Source organism: Bos grunniens, chromosome 20 (genome assembly GCF_055505025.1).
Source record: "Bos grunniens cultivar Pamir isolate PY7600 chromosome 20, Bosgru_T2T1.0, whole genome shotgun sequence".
NCBI lineage: Eukaryota > Metazoa > Chordata > Mammalia > Artiodactyla > Bovidae > Bos > Bos grunniens.
Genome location: NC_141184.1, coordinates 6,425,442 through 6,442,966, shown reverse-complemented (window position 1 = coordinate 6,442,966; position 17,525 = coordinate 6,425,442). Strand labels below are relative to the sequence as shown.

Below are 17,525 nucleotides of genomic sequence, written 5' to 3'. Positions count from 1 at the left end.
GTGGGGTCTCTGAGAGTCAGACACGACTGAGTGACTTCACTTTCACTTTTCACTTTCATGCATTGGAGAAGGATGGCAACCCACTCCAGTGTTCTTGCCTGGAGAATCCCAGGGACGGCGGAGCCTGGTGGGCTGCCGTCTATGGGGTCGCACAGAGTCTAACACGACTGAAGCAACTTAGCAGCAGCAGCAGCAGTCGAGATGAGGCACTGAGTCCCATCAAGGTAAAAGAAAAGTAAACCTCTTCCTCAATACAAAGAATCTATTGCCAGGACAAAGAGCAAGTTCTACAAAAGTAGAGAAAGGACATCTTATCAAGGAACCACAGCTGGACTAGATTTCTCCTCAGCACATTAAAATCCAAGAAAATATGGACTCATGTTTTCAAAATGTTAGCAACATTATTGTAAATGATTGGTCAAAGAGGAAAAGAGGCTGTTTTTCTTATTTTTTTTAATATAAAAGCTGATTGGGGTATATTATACATAGGCTCTCATGGAGAGGATTACAAGAGGAATAATCCTATGGAAATATGAACAGCGCATCTGGAGGAAGGCAGGACATCCAGAAGAATGGTGAGTGAAGAGACCATTAACCCAGAATACCGATAACTACGAATAACATGAGCAGTGTAAATTCAGAAAAATCTAGACAACGTTGGAGGACAGTGGACAGGATTACAGCATGGGGCCTGCATTTTTCAACAAGAAGATGGAGACGACAATGGACCCTGTGAGAAATGTGCATGTTACACATTTTACATTAATCCCTGAAAGAAAAGACGAGGATATCTAACTGCCGAGTCACTAGAGGGAATAAAGGAGACTCAATAAACTCCATTTGTCCAGGAGATGACAGGAGAAGAGGAAAAATAAACAGAAGCAAATAACATATATAATGGATTTAAAAAAAGCAAAAGACGACTAGCAATAACTGTAATACACATAAATGTATTATGCTTGCCAGCTAAAAGAAAGAGACTCTTGGATCAGAGAACATGACATACACTTAGATGTTGTTTACAAGAGACACACCTGTATAGCAAGGAAAAGCCGAATAAGAGATGGGAAAATACTAACCAAGAGAAAGCTGGCAGGCTTATATTGACATTAGAGAAAATAGACTTCAAGGGAAAAACACTCCTGTGGGTAGGAAGCTTTTCTATCAGCGGGCATGTGGCCTATTTTCTGTCCCCAGGACTATCTCTATATTGGTGCTTTCATCTCTGCTGGGAACAAGGTTGGTGGGCTGATACTGTGTTATCTCTGCCATACAAAGTGGCAAGAAAGCCACACGGAGAGAAAAATTTCTCCTGACATTTTCTAACATTTTCATTTGCTGAATCTGGCGTAGTTCTTCTAAAAGACATTTCATCAAGAAGGTTTTGTGGGAGGCGTCTTTGTTATTTATGGTTACATCTCTTGTGTTTCTTGCAGAGATTTAAGTCTGCTTCAGGTAGTTTAGAGAAGTTAAACTTGGCAATAAAAATGTACTTATTGTTATTACTACCATGGTGATGACAGCTATTATTATTTTTTATTGCTGATTGTTATGGAAGTATAAACTTGAATCTCTTATTCTGCATCTTAGTTTCTACTTAGATAAAATGGATTGTTTTGATTATCAAATAAAATAATACTTAATCAAAACACTTTGAAGGGCTCTCATATATGTGAAAATACTTTGCAAGTATTACTATAAACTTTCTTACTTAGAATATTTTGAGTCTAAATTGACTTATAAATGAAATTTTTTCTCTGTCTTACTGAATGTCTTTTAAGATGGACATACCTTGTCCAAAATCCAGTTTTACATAAACTGGGTCAACAGCTGAATATACTGGAAAACTAGACAAGAGGCCACTGTGAATCAGGTTCGATGTGATGTTATCTTGCCTGACTTTTTTGCCTTTGAGCCACTGATGCTTAGCAATCACCACGAGGCCGCTTCAGTACCATGACGGTCCATGACCAGGACGTGGACATTCCTCCTTCAGCGCTTGCCAGTGTCTCTCCACACACAGTCCAGCATGCTCTGGAACTTGCCTCCAATTTAGTACAAGGATTCTAAGGCTTCTTCCCAAAGGCTCCAAAACCTACTTGTTGTATAGTAATACTTCAGGGAAAGTTATGAAACCTCTGGACCTTCCCTTTCATTAACTGTAGAGTGAGCATTCCCTCCAAGGACTCTTGTGTGGATAAATGAGCCAGTATACATAAAATGCCTAGCAGAGTTAAGTCTTCACTTTTAATATAATACAACATTTATCATTTTTAAACTGAATTGAGGTCAGATATAGAAATATTCACGGATCTCACCAGTCCTAAGCAGTCTACATTGGTTCTGAAGGTTCTTATCCAAGGACAGGGAACTTTTGCAGATCTTACGGTTCTCATATTCCTGACTGTGATCCAAAGTCTCCATCTGCATCCTCAAGGGATCTACTTATGGCTCCTGCATTATTTTTCACGCAGGGAAACTTTTCTTTTAAATAAGTAGAAATGGAAACTCAGGGAAATGAACAGCATCTCGGGCCCTGGGTCCCTCATCCAAGTGCAGACCAGGACAAGGTTATCTCTCAGTTCCCTTTCAGCTCTCAAGATTACGACTCTGAAATGCTAACCAGCATCTGCTATAGAAAACCAAGGACCTCACCAGAGAAGTGATGTAGAAGCGCTGAAGGAGACCTGACAAGTAAGTACACAGGATGCTGGCCCAGGATGCTGGCAGGCCAGGAGCCTGTCAGAACTGGGAGCAGGGATGCGGCAACTGCGAGCTGGGTTCAGAACTGGGAGCTTGGGAGAGGTCAAGTCTGGGTGAGGCTGGGGTGGGGCTTTTCTGAGCAGTGGTGCCAGGTGGTTGCATTTGCAACCCGACATTCCTTCAAGCTGCTGCTGCTGCTGCTGCTAAGTCAATTCAGTCATGTCCGACTCTGTGCGACCCCATAGATGGCAGCCCACCAGGCTCCCCCGTCCCTGGGATTCTCCAGGCAAGAACACTGGAGTGGGTTGCCATTTCCTTCTCCAATGCATGCAAGTGAAAAGTGAAAGTGGAGTCACTAAGCCGTGTCTGACTCTTCGCGACCTATTGAATACTTACTTTGCGTTTCAAGTGTCTGGAACAGTCAGTGAACAAAACAGGGCTGAGATGAACTCATTCATGGTTTTTTTTTTTTTTTTTTTTTCGTCTAAAAGAATACAAATAGGAAGCCCAACAACCAGGCACTAGGTGGAAAAGGCTAGTTTTCCTTTTGCTAATTTTCTTCAGAATTAGCTGGTGAAGGTCACAAAATTGTTTCCAACGAAAGAGCCAGCTCGAGGCACTTCAGAGTCAAGGAATCATGGCACACGTGAGAAGGAATTTCAGTGCAGCAGGATGAGGGCTGTGGACCACCATTCACTCCTTCATACATTCATTTACACACCAAGTCCATCCCCACCCAGGGCTTCTGGAGGAAGGAGAACGATCAGGGCTCACAGGGAACATAAGTGCCTGAGGATGAACACGGGAGCGGGGTGGTGAGACAGAGGAGGTGGTACGTGAAGCCCAAGAGTGGAGGAAGGGAAAAAGAACCTCATGGAAATGACGGACATCCAATAATGCTTACTTGCGTGCATGTGCGCCAAATCGCTTCAGTCATATCCAATGCTTTGCGACCCTATGGACCACTCCTCTGTCCATGGGATTCTCCAGGCAAGAATACTGGAGTGGGTTGCCATGCCCTCCTCCAGGGGATCTTCCTGACTCAGGGATAGAACCTGAGTCTCCTATGCCTCCTGCATGGGCAGGCGGGCGACTTACTACCTGCGCCACCTGGGAAGCCCAGATGTTTATTTAGCATGCACTTATCATAAACACATCTACATGTCCAGCATTCGGCTGGATTTAGCACGCACTTATCATAAACACATCTACATGTCCAGCATTCGGCTGGATGCACTAGGAGACAGAAAGCAAGCGAGGGCACAACCCTGGTCTTAAGGATCCTTAGGTTAGTGTGACATTCTTAGTGTGACAGAAATCGCAGTCACGCTCAGCAGAAACTTTTTAAAAAGGGGATCAAAGGGGTGTCACTTATTGAGCGCTAAATGACATGGCACAGACCCTGTGTCCCATGGCGCTTCAAGAAGGGCCGTCATAGGGGCCGGCGAGGTACCCGAGGAAGTTTCTAGGAAGGAGAGCAGGTGCAGAACCCACCCCCATGGGCAAGAACTGAGGCGTGGGCAATGTGTGCGGGGGTGATCGCTTCTGGAAGAGCCTGGGGATGGGGTGGACTGGCAGCAACCAGAGTGGATGGAAGGGCGGGGCTTCTCACAGCAACTGGGATGATAACAGATTCCCTGACATTTTTCTCTGAATGCGTCACTGAACAAATACCACTGTTTTTTTTTTTTTTTTTTTAATATCAACAGGAAAAAACTGCATTTGATTTATCACTCTTCGTTTTTACCCATTTTGATGTGTCCCTACCTTCTTATTAAACCCAGCTGGTCAATGACCCATCGATTTTACTTACTTGTGCTGCACTTTTTGTGCAAAAGACGATAATAAAGGTAAAACTTGTGGAGGAAAAAAAATATCTGCCAGGCTTACCTTTTTTCCATCTCCTTTACAGAAGTATTTTGATTTCATTTTTCATGCAGAGAATTTAATACCAATATTAGAATTGATACTGCCTTTGGCATTAAATTTTCAGAAGGTTAACATAAGTTAGTAGAACATGAGCCTGGGATATTCAGTAGTCTTTCATAAACCCAGTATTTAATCCATAAAAAAGCACAAATCACAATCAAATCTCATACTTCTCCATGACCACTGTGGAATATTTGTGATATATGTAGGGCTTTTTCCTTCTTCAACTTAAATTTATTCTTTGTAGAGTGACACTAAGTATTATATTACATGTCATGTGTAAGAATGGTAATTTTTTCTAAAAAAGAGACAGAAGCAAGCATTTATCATTTTGATCTTTGTTCTAAACACTCATATTAATTTTAAAAAGTTAATGCTGGTTTCTGTTGCCTAAAATACAGGTTTGTCTAAAGTGCTCTAAGAATCAGTTCAGTTCAGTTCAGTCGCTCAGTCGTGTCAGACTCTTTGCGACCCCATGAATAGGCACTCTAAAATATGCAGTGATGGAAAATAATACTAGTTGCTGTTTGTTGAAAATCTGTTAGTATCCTGTTAGGTACTTCTATCTCCAATCGTCCCAAGAAACTTTGAAGACGGTTGTTCTCCAAACTTCATGTGAGGAAATTCTGGCTTAGAAAAGACAACAAGAATCTCAACGGTGATATGTGTAGTTTTTGACTGAATTTGGAGGGTTGAATAGAAAGCACATTTAAAGCCTTTGTGCAATACCATGTTTGATGTTGTACGTTAAATAAAAAATCCTTACAGACTATTTTAAAGAGTGAAAAGAACCCCCTAGTGGAACCAGAATTCCTTCTTTAATTTTACCAGGATTACATGTGGACTAAGGATCTCAAGAGGCCAGTAGGGGGAGACTCGGGCACAGATCCTATCCATTCAAGTTGAGAGAGACCAGATGTCTTTAAGCTTGGTCTTCCTGACCACTTTGGCAAAGCACAGGCTTCCCCTGGGGAGGAGGTAAACATAGGTTCATTTGCAGCCTTCAACTTTTCTCTTTGGGACAACGCAGAGTTAAAAAGGACTTTGTAGCATCTGGTGTGTGGGCATTAGAATCCTGGGATGCCCCCAGGGAAGGCTCTGGTTTCCAGGAGGAACCAGAAGCCAGGAATGTTAGATTTTGATCACCCCAAGGCTCTTACAGGAAGGACCCAAAGCCATGAAAGTTCAACACTGTGGTCAGATTATAGTCAGGCTGAGAGGGGAGACGTTACTGAAACTTTCTCACCAAGGCAGGAAAGTTGCCCCAGGGATTCTCCCTTCCTCCTCTGGCTCTGTCTTTCTTTTTTATAGCAACTTAGTGGACCGGACGGTAAGGAATCTGCCTGCAATGTGGGAGACCCGGATTGATCCCTGGGTTGGGAAGATTCCCTGGAGAAGGCAATGGCAACCCAGTCCAGTATTCTTGCCTAGAGAATTCCATGGACAGAGCAGCCGGGCAGGCTACAGTCCATGGGGTTGCAAAGAGTCAGACACGACTGTGTGACTGACAGTTTCATTTTCAGTGGAAAGAAAAGTCAGTCTGAAACCCTAACTATGGACTATACTCCTGCCACCCTCAAGACTGGATTCCAAAAAAACGAGAAGTATGTCTACTCAGACACAAGGATATACACAGCTTTAATGAGAGTAGGGTTTAGATTTCCAACAGAACCGCAAATGATCATCCCTATTCTGAAAACTGGAGAAACAGGCTGCAGGTGTCTTTGGGGAGTCAGGAAGAGAAAGGGTAGAGTGTGTGTGCGTTTCCACCCAAGGGGAATCTGCACACAGAAAGTCAGGCTTCCTCGTATGTTAGGAATTCCTCCTATCTCAAACTTGACAAAGATCCCCATGGTCAACAGTTACTCCATCTTCTCTACAACCTGTGAGGTCTTCAGGGGATTTTAAAGTGACTTGAGATGCCATGTGTGCATTTGAGGAAATCAGAAACCACAGTCTTACTTTTGGAAGACTTTCCAAGCCAATTGGAAACATTCAAACTATGACATAGCAAACGGAACCCACCAAAGTCTGCAAAGGTCCACGGCAGAAGGATGCAGCATCCACTGTCCAGAGGGAGAGACATGCTTTGGAATCCTAAGCCCTTTTTTGGCCAAATGATGCCATATATCAGACCAGGATGCACCCAATGCTTGGACTCCAGTTCAGTCCTGTTTCAACTCACTTCCAGTGAACAAAATGAAGCCTTGACTATCTTTCGGGACTTCTATCTCATCGTTTGCTTTCTCATGGTGCTCTCACAGATCCAGGGCCACCCGGCAACAACTGCTTTACACTCAAGAGTCCAGTGAGGTTTACTTCTTATATCCTGAACGAGCACTTAAACCATAAGCGCTGACAATGATTGGTTTTAAGCTAAAACACTAATAAGAGATATTTTTACATTTGTTATTTTCATATTTTCTAAAATTTTATACCTTGTGGAAGTCATTACCAAAGACACACTTGGTTTACATTTTAATTCTCCTGGTCATTAAAAGCCTCCTATTACACTAGTATTTGCTGTTATAAATACTCTGAAAACTTAAGAGGGATAGTACAAAATGTTGACAGAAACAAATAAACACAAATGTGATTTTATAGCACGCTATCCAATATTTCAGGTAACCTTTGAGTTAGTGTCTTGGTTGTTACGGGCTTTCTCAGTTCATAGTCTGGGCTGTTGACATGAAGGATTCTGGCCTCTCTACTGGGCTGTGTATCTCATGAAACAGTAAATCAACAAGCTCCTATTTTGATAGAGCAATCAGTTTTCAATGAGTACACTTTTCAAAGAAATTCCGTATGTGAAGTACCTACCAAAAGCTGTCCAGCAAAGCAGACGAAAAGGATAAAGGCAAGTGAGAGAAACGCCGCTCCAAAGGAAATTCCGAGAATGGACGTTCTACCGGGAAACAAAAAGGAACATGTTAGTGTGGACAGCTTTAGTTTTCCTGGAAAGCCATTGCAAATACTTGTGGCTTGAATTAGGGTTTTTAAAATGAGGACTTCATTCCTCACTAATATCTTTGAGAAATGAAAATGGCGCTAAAAACAAACCAGAGATACGTCCATAGGAAAATGAATCTACGGCTGTGTCTGAACAACTTGCTGTGATAGACATTAAAACTGTCCTGCTGCTGCTGCTGCTAAGTTGCTTCAGTTGTGTCCGACTCTGTGCGACCCCATAGATGGCAGCCCACCAGGCTCCCCAGTCCCTGGGATTCTTCAGGCAAGAACACTGGAGTGGGTTCCCATTTCCTTCTTCAATGCATGCAAGTGAAAAGTGAATGTGACGTTGCTCAGTCGTGTCCGACTCTTAGCGACCCCATGGGCTGCAGCCCACCATGCTCCTCCAGCTGTCTTACCAGCATCATTTCTTCATAAGAGAAAAACCCTCTTTACACGACTTGCCTCTGCAACCAGCACCTTCATGCCCACACCCGACCACGGCCATCATGGTGCCCCCTTCCCTGCCTCGATGTCCTGGCAGTTTTGCCTCCAGGGCAGCCTCATCGATGTCAGCGGAAACCTCATTCATTCCCCGTTCTCACTCTGTGGCCTTTGCATTTTTGCATGAGCCAATGAGCACACAAGGTTCCTGTGATCATGTGAGAAAAGTACCCACTAAGTTACAGGTTCTGTCACCCTCCGGTTACAAGTAGATAAAAGTGGTCACGAGAACTGTATGCATTTCTCAGAGTTCCTGTAAACAATTCAGAAATTTACGGTGTCTTAAAACGTGCTTTCATCCAAAGGATAAAACTGTTTGCAAGAATTGTATGCATTTCTGAAAGGTCCTTTATACAATGAAAACTAAAGACCTCTTAAAACATCATGTAATCCAAAGGAAGAAGGGGTTGGGAGTATTAGAAAAGATGAGCCATAACGAATAATCCAAGATGAAATTTAAATGCAACATCCAAAGAGAGGTCAGGTGGTACCTGAGATCACAGTGGAAGCTCGAGCCAATGAAGTTGGCTAGAGAAACTGAAGAGACAGGAGACTTGGTACTGAGAAGCATGGGGACACTAAGAAGTGAATGTTGATGCATCAAAGGAAGACCCAGGTATGAGCAATCTACAAGCTGAAATGCCCAGTGAGTGCACAGCTGTGAGCCCCCAGCAGGGGGAAAAGAAGCGAGCCATCAGTGAACTAAGGAACCCCTTCATGCCATCAGGATAGGAAGGGTCCACTCAGTTGGCACTCAGATAGTTGTTCTATCTTGAGAGATAGCACACATCAAGCAAGATATACAAAAACTTGACTTCAAACCACTGTGCACTCAAAGCTGCCCCAAGGATGTCCTTATGGAGTGCTGAGTCATGTCCTAGACACGATGCACATGCTTTCAAATACCAGCCTGATAATGACATTTGTTCACATTTTACGAGTAATGCTAAGTGTCTGCTAGGAGGGTACAGATACACCAAATACACCTAGATTGTTGACTTGTCTCATGGCCAGGTCCACGCTGGGTTGGAAGGGAGCAAACATGAGTAAGACCCGTGTTTTGAGTAACTCACAGTCTCAGAAAGGTAAGCTCTGTAAGCCTCCTCGCCTCCCCCATCCCAAACACCTTTTGTCTCAGACATTGCTCCTTAATCCCTGCTCAGAATCCACAGTTTCAGCATCTCCCCATCACAGACTCTCAGGCCTCCTGTTAGCACCGTGGATGGAGGGGAGCATAGGAAGACTCTTGCTATTCCTGCGACGGAAGGGACACCAGAACTCATCTGCTCAACTTCCACTGGCCATTCTTTTCACGCATCTAAGAGAGCTCTGATGGGTTTCCTGTGACTCTGTGCTCCCCTGGTTCCTTGTTGGTGTTAAGGTGATGCCATCTGCATAAGGCTGATGTCAGAAAAATAATACTTTTTTCTTAGGTCTGTAACTGTTCAAATATGAATGATCTCTAATTGAAGGTCTGGTAAGTCTCAGCTCTAAACCATCTGGTGATAGGAGGGTGAAGCTGATGGTGGCATGACATGATGGCATGATGATAGCATACTGTGTGGCCAGCACTGTTCTAAAGGCTTTGTATGCATATGTAACCCTGGACAGCAGGGTTACTGTTCTTACCTCATTTTATGCAAGAGAAACTGACACCCAGAGAAACTGAGAAACCAACCAAAAGTTAACAACCCTCCCAAGTGGTATGGGTTGGGATTAAAGTCCACACAATTGTATACCTGACCCAGGTTGTGCTTCTTGGAGTAAACATGTCACGTTTCAATCATGTTTACTGGTTTAACTTTCCTGGGAAATTATCCTTTTCATTTAAATTTTGAATGGGAGACATTCTACTTAGTATTCTCTTACAATTTTTGAAGTTGTTATAGTTGAAGCAGTTTCTTCTTGTCCTTCATGTTATTTTTCTGATTCTCTTTAGATAAGACTTTTGAAGCTTTGCATGTTTGCTGAACTTCTCAAAGAATGAACTTTTGGCTTATTATTAAGGTCCATGCTTTCTGATCATTTTCTTTATTATTGGTTTCTAATTTAACTTAAAATAATCCTTTCCTCCTTCTTTATTTAAACTTTCATTGTTCTTTTTCTTGATTGTCATTTGCTGCTAATCTTTTCTATTTTCTAATAAATGCATTTAAGGACATAAATATTCCTATAATTACTGCTTTAGCCAAATCCCACGGCTTTTGATTTATAGCTACTCATTGCCATTCTTTTCTAAAAAGCCTATAATTTCAATTTTCTTTTCCTTTTAATACAAGAGTAACTATACAGGGAAATTATTTTCGGTCTGTCTTTGTTATTTCTAATGTCATTAGGTTTGATCAGAGATTGTGGTCTCTATTATTTTTACTTTGACAATTTCTTTATCTTCTGGGATGTGATAAATACATTCCATTTCTATTACGTCTTATGATACATATTTACATTTCCTTTTTGTTGGAAACAAAGCAAGTTCTTTCAGTGAGTCTATTGTCAGAGCTTGAGGAGTTAGTCAGATCCCCAGTGGGCTGATTTATTGGCTCAATTTGATCTGTCAATTTTAGAATATATTAACATTTCCAACTAAGTTTGTGGGTTTGTCAATACATCTGAACATTTTAATAGTGTCTATTTATTTCAAAGAGATGCTGGAGTGCATAAAGATTCATGATTGTTAACTTTTCTTGGTGACTGTACTGTAAAATAAGCTTCTCTGTTTTCATGCTAAATGTCTTTCACTTGGATTTAGATTGTCAGAAATTCATACTACTACAGCTTTCCTCTTTCTGGAAGCTGTTTCCTAAAATAGCTATTTTCTATGCTTTATTTCCAACCTTTTCACTTTTAATTTTAGCTAGATTTTTAAAGGTGGTACAGAAGTGACATTTGGTTTATAGCCTCAAACTTTGACTTTCTTTCCAAGAACAGGACATTTTCCTCCATTCACAATTATGAAATTTATTAATATTTGACCAGTTCTCTCCATCTTATTTTCTTAAAATGTTTGGTAAAGTTCAGACAGAACTTGAGTAAAAAACAAATTTAATACAAGGACAGGGGAGCCTGGCGTGCTGTAGTCCATGTGGTCGCAAAGAATCGGACATGACTTAGTGACTGAACAATAACATCACATAAATATCCATTTAAATTTTCAATATGTGTTCAATTTGGTAAGTTGTACAGTCCATGAATTTTCCCATTTTATCTAAGTTGTAAATTTTTTGGCCTTGAGTAATTCATAACTTTTCATATTTATCCTGTTAAAATCTGTAGAATCTGTAGTAAATACCATTTTATTTCTTATAACATTAGTTTGGGTGGTTTGTGATTATTGTTCTGTTTTTCTTTCTTAGTCTTGCTAACGGTTAGGCATTTAAGTGTTTTTTTAAAGAACCAACGTTTGTCTTTATTACTTTTCTGTTGTTTGTCTTCCGTTTATTGATTACTTTTTTCTTAGTGTATGTTCCCTCCTACTTATTAGACTTGCTCATCTTTTCCCGGCTTCCTAAGGTTGAAAGGTAAACAACTGACTTCAACTCTTTCTTCTTTCAAATATAAGCATTTAAAGCTACAAATTCCTCTCTAAATTACTGTTAAGCGACAGTCCACACAGTTTCTTTTAATACACAAAACATTTGCTAATTTGTCTTGTGACTTTTTGGATTTATTTCAATTTTTTAATTGAAATATAGTTGATTTACAAAGTTGTGCCAATCTCTGCTGTACAGCAAAGTGACTAAGCTGTACACATATACACACTTTATGCTCTTTTACATTATGGTTTATCACAGGGTATTGAATACACTTCCCTGTGCCATATGTGAGTGCTCAGTTGCTTCAGCCATGTCCGACTTTTTGTGACCCTGTGGACTGTAGCCTGCCAGGCTCCTCTGTCCATGGGATTCTCCAGGCAAGAGCGCTGGAGTGGTAGTCTTTCCCTTCTCCAGGGGATCTTGCCCACCCAGGGATAGACCCATGTTGCTTGCAGCTCCTGCATTGGCAGGTGGGTTCCTTATCAACAGTGTCGCCATTCTTTTCCATTACAGCGTATCACAGAATATTGAATAGTTTCCTGTGCTACACAGCAGGACCTGTTCTTAATCCACTTTAATGCACTAGCTTGCATCTAGCAACTCCAATCCCATGGAGAGAAGGGCCTGGTGGGCTACAGTTCATAGGGTCCCAAAGGGTCGGACAGGACTGCAGCGACTTAGCATGCACGCGCGCACCAGCTCCAAGCCCCCAGGCCGCGCCTCTCCCTACCGCACCTCATCTGCAGCCACAGGTCTGTCCCCCACCAGCTCCAAGCCTCCAGGCCGCGCCTCTCCCTACCGCATCTCATCTGCAGCCACAAGTCTGTCCCCCACCAGCTCCAAGCCCCCAGGCCGCGCCTCTCCCTACTGCATCTCATCTGCAGTCGCAGGTCTGTCCCCCACCAGCTCCAAGCCCCCGGCCGCGCCTCTCCCTACCGCACCTCATCTGCAGCCACAGGTCTGTCCCCTAGGCCTGTGAGTCGCTTTCTGTTTTGTAGATGTGTTCATTTGTGCCACGTTTTGGGTATTTATCTTTCTCTTTCAGACTTACTTCACTTAGCATGATACTCTAGTTGCATTCATGTTGCTGCAAATTTTATTTATGGCTGAGTAACATTTCATTACATGGGCTTCCCCAGTGGCTTGGCAGTAAAGAATTCACCTGCAAGGCAGGGGATGTGGGTTGGATCCCTGGGTTGGGAAGAGCCTTTGGAGAAATAAATGGCAATCCACTCCAGTGTTCTTGCCTGGGAAATCCCATGGGCAGAGGAGCCTGGTGGGCTACAGTCCAAGGGGTTGCAAAACAGTGGGACATGACTTAGTGACTAAGCGACAACGATATTCCATGATACATATACAAAAACCACATATTCTTTTTCCATTCATTTGAAAAACTGACTTAAAAAAAAAAACATTTTATTTAGTATTCTTGTTCAGTCGCGAAGTCGTGTCTGACTCTTTGGGACCCTATGGACTGCAGCATGCCAGGCTCCTCTCTCTGTCAGTATCTCCCGGAGTTTGCTCAAATTCATGTCCATTGAGTTTGTAATGCTATCTAACCATCTCATCTTCTGCAGCCCCCTTCTTCTTTTGCCTTTAATCTTTCCTAGCATCATGGTCTTTTCCAATGAGTCACCTTTTCGCATCAGGTAGCCAAAATATTGGAGCTTCAGCTTCAGCATCAGTCCTTCCAATGAACATCCAGGACTAATCTCCTTTAGGATGGACTGGCTGGATCTCCTTGCAGTCCAAGGGATTCTCAAGAGTCTTCTCCAATACTACAGTTCAAAAGCATCCATTCTTCGGTGCCCAGCTTACTTGATAGTCCAACTCTCACATCCATACACGACTACCGGAAAAACCATAGCCTTGACTAGATGAACCTTTGTCACTAAAATAATGCCTCTGCTTTTGAATATGCTGTCTAGGTTAGTCATAGCTTTTCTTCCAAGGAGCAAGCGTCTTTTAATTTCATGGCTGCAGTCACCATCTGCAGTGATTTTGGAGCCCCCAAAAATAAAGCCAGCCACTGTTTCCCCATCTATTTGCCATAAAGTGATGGGACCAGATCCCACGATCTTAGTTTTCTGAATGTTGAGCTTTAAGCCAACATTTTCACTTTCCTCTTAACTTTCATCAAGAGGCTCTTTAATTCTTCTTCATTTTCTGCCATAAGGGTGATATAATCTACATATCTGAGGTTATTGATATTCCTCCCGGCAATTGTGATTCCAGCTTGTGCTTCATCCAGCCCAGCGTTTCTCATGATGTACTCTGAATAGAAGTTAAACAAGCAGGGTGACAATATACAGCCTTGATGTACTCCTTTCCCAATTTAGAACCAGTCTGTTGTTCCATGTTCAGTTCTAACTGTTGCTTCCTGACCTGCACACAGATGTCTCAGGAGGCAGGTCAGGTGGTCTGGTATTCCCATCTCTTGAAGAATTTTCTACATTTTGTGATGATCCACACAGTCAAAGGCTTTGACATAGTTAATAAAGCAGAAATAGATGTTTTCCTGGAACTCTCTTACTTTTTTGATGATCCAATGGATGTTGGCAATTTGATTTCTGGTTCCTCTGCCTTTTCTAAATCCAGCTTGAACATCTGGAAGTTCACAGTTCACCTACTGTTCCAAGACTGGCTTGGAGAATTTTGAGCATTACTTTACTAGCATGTGAGATGAGTGCAATTGTGCAGTAGTTTGAACATTCTTTGGCATTGCCTTTCTTTGGGATTGGAAAGAAAATTGACCTTTTCTAGTCCTGTGGCCACTGCTGAGTTCTCCAAGTTTGCTGGCATATTGAGTGCAGCACTTTCACAGCATCATCTTTTAGGATTTGAAATAGCTCAGCAGTCTTCTCCAGCACCACAATTTGAAATCATCAATTCTTCAGTGCTCAGCCTTATTTATGGTCCAACTCTCACATCTGTAAATTTTGTATTTTTGAATTGAGGTATAACCAACTAACAATGCTGTAATAGTTTCCGGCAAACAGTGAAGGGACTCAGCCCTACCTACACATTGTCTTGTGGTTTTTTATTTGACTAGGTTATTCAGAAGTATATCTAGTTTAACACTAAAATAGTTGGGATTTGTTTTAGATATTCTATGCTTTACATTTTAAGTTGATATTGGTGTGGTTAGATATGTTTATAAGTTTTCCTAGCTTTCATATTTCAATCTTTTCAAAATTATTTTTAATATTTTTTTAAATTTTATTTTATTTTTAAACTTTACATAATTGTATTAGTTTTGCCAAATATCAAAATGAATCCGCCACAGGTATACATGTGTTCCCCATCCTAGACCCTCCTCCCTCCTCCCTCCCCATACCATCCCTCTGGGTCGTCCCAGTGCACTAGCCCCAAGTGTCCAGTATCATGCATCGAACCTGGACTGGCAACTCGTTTCTTACATGATATTTTACATGTTTCAATGTCATTCTCCCAAATCTTCCCACCCTCTCCCTCGTGCAGTTTAAAATAACATGTATTTTACTGTTGGATTTAGTGTTCTATGAATGCTAATTCATAGGAAGTTAGTCTTACTCAGGTTTTCAAAACTCTTATGTCTAGCAAGGGATAGAAAAGGAATATTAAACATCTAATTCTAGTTATTGGTTTGTCTAATTCTCTTTGTGTTTTTCAGGTTTTTTTTTCAAGTATTCTATAGCTGTGTTTTAAGTATATACCATTTAATGATTTTATGTTTTCTGATAAATTGAAGCTTTTGTTAATTTTCAATGCTGCTCTTTACCTTTGTCCATACTTCTTGCCTCCATGTCTCCTTGTCTGATATCAATGTATGGATGGTAATTTTCTTATACTTACTGTTTATATGATGTCTATTTTCCATCCTTTTAATTCCAACCTAACTTCCTTCTGTGCTTAAAGAGCATCTCTTGTAGACAGTATATGGCTTCATCATGCTTTTATTTGGAGTATTAGTCCTTGTACATTTAATAATAAACCTATCATATGACCATCTTTTGTCTGGTGTACTTCTGCTTTGTCTGCATGGTGTGGTCCATGACATTAGATGCTATTCTTCATTACAAGTCTACCATTTTACTATTTGTTTTCTGTCTGTCTCATGTCTTTTCAGTTCTGTTTCTCCCTTATTGTCGTTTTTCATTAATATCATATTTTCACAGGATTTTTGGTTTCTTCTATTGATTTGTTAGCTATACCTCTTTGTATTTTTAGTGATTGCTCAAGACATAAAATATACATGATTAATGTATCAGAAGTTACTTAGCATTAATATTGTAACACTTGAAAAATATAAATGTCCTGACAACAATATAGAAAGAAAGCTGAGCGCCGAAGAATTTATGCTTTTGAACTATGGTGTTGGATAAGACTCTTGAAAGTCCCCTGGACTGTAAGGAGATCACACCAGTCAATCCTAAAGAAAATCAACCCTGAATATTCATTGGAAGGACTGATGTTGAAGCTGAAGCTCCAATACTTTGGCCGCCTGATGTGAAGAACTGACTCATTGGATAAAACCCTGATGCTGGGCAAGATTGAAGGCAGGAGGAGAAGGATGACAGAGGATGAGATGGTTGGATGGCATCATTGACTCGATGGACATAAGTCTGAGCAAGCTCAGGGAGTCGGTGATGGACAGGGAAGCCTGGGGTGCTACAGTCCACGGGTTTGCAAAGAGTCAGACATGTCTAAGCAATTGAACTGAACTGAACTGACAACAATATAATTCCCCTCTTCTCTGCATCACAATACTTAGTGTAACTATTATTTTTTGCCTTAAATGATCAGTTGTCTTTTAGAAAAATTAATACTATATAAACATATGGTCTTTTATATGCTCATGTATTAAGAGCACATTCTTCTTTTCATTCCCTCCTGTAGATTCAGATTTGCCTCTGTCATCATTTCAGTTCAGCTTGAAGAACTTCCATTAGCATTTCTTATACTATAGGTTTGCTGGTGATGAATTCCTCTAGCTTTCTTTCATTTGCAAAATGGCTTTCATCTCATTTTTAAAAAAAGGAATAGTTTTATTGAATACTTAATCCCGGATTGAACATGTTTATATCAATGGTTCTGATGAGAAGTCAGTAAAAATTTCCATTACTGATCCCTCGCATTCACAATGTATTTTTTTCCTTGGACTGCATTTAAGTGTTTTTTTTTTTTTTCTTTTCTCTTTGGCTTCAGCCGTTTGAGTATAATATACCACGTGCAGTGTTATTTATATTTATTCTTCTTGCTGTTTACAGATGTATCTCAACAAATTTGGGAATATTTGTCACTAAATGTGCTGATAATTTCATTTGTTTTCAAACATTTTTCCACCCCATCTCCTACACACTCCGTTTTCCAGATTCTTTGCAAATGGTTCTAACATGGTTTGGCCGGTGGGAAGTGTTGAGGAAAGACTGGAAGGGGAGAAGGAGGAAGCCTGGGTATTTCTGCTTCTTCTCTATGTAACTGTCATTCTCTGAATGGGCTGCACCTACTGCCGTCTCCGCGGGCCCACACCCCTGTCAGGGAAGCATCGTGGCTGCTCACGGTTCTCGGATCCTACATTTCCGGCAACACCGCGTCCATCCTGTGTCCTTCCCACCTAGGGTGGTAGCAGTTTGCTGCCTTGCTCACCGCTTGGCTTCTTTGCCATCCCCTGTTTGACTTCTCAGCTTTGCCCCCATCTGTAAGCACTTCAGTGTATTAAATTCCCTTGATGAAATTCCTGAGGCCATTTCTGTTTTCTTTATAGAACTCTAATCCATTAACTAGAGTTTTTTTTTTTTTTTTCTTCTAGGTACTATGATAGCATTAGTGATCAGATTGAAACCTAAGAATGATTAGAATCAGTTGCTTCTCCGACTTTCTTCCCTCTTCCTTTGAAAAAACAGCAAACCATTCAGTTTTTATTAG

At 41.2% G+C, this 17,525-nt stretch overlaps 1 protein-coding gene across 2 annotated transcripts in view; it reads right to left on the bottom strand.

Moving 5' to 3' along the window:
- Window positions 1-17,525, bottom strand: part of ADCY2 (adenylate cyclase 2) — a 454,409-nt gene that overhangs the window by 79,558 nt on the left and 357,326 nt on the right. For both annotated transcript variants that reach the window (XR_015148596.1, XM_086361165.1), the window contains exon 15: window positions 7,453-7,537. Coding sequence is in view for 1 of the 2 variants with exons in the window: in XM_086361165.1 (XP_086217291.1) it covers window positions 7,453-7,537 (85 nt within the window). In the remaining variant the exon portion in view is untranslated. The remainder of the gene's footprint in view (window positions 1-7,452; window positions 7,538-17,525) is intronic.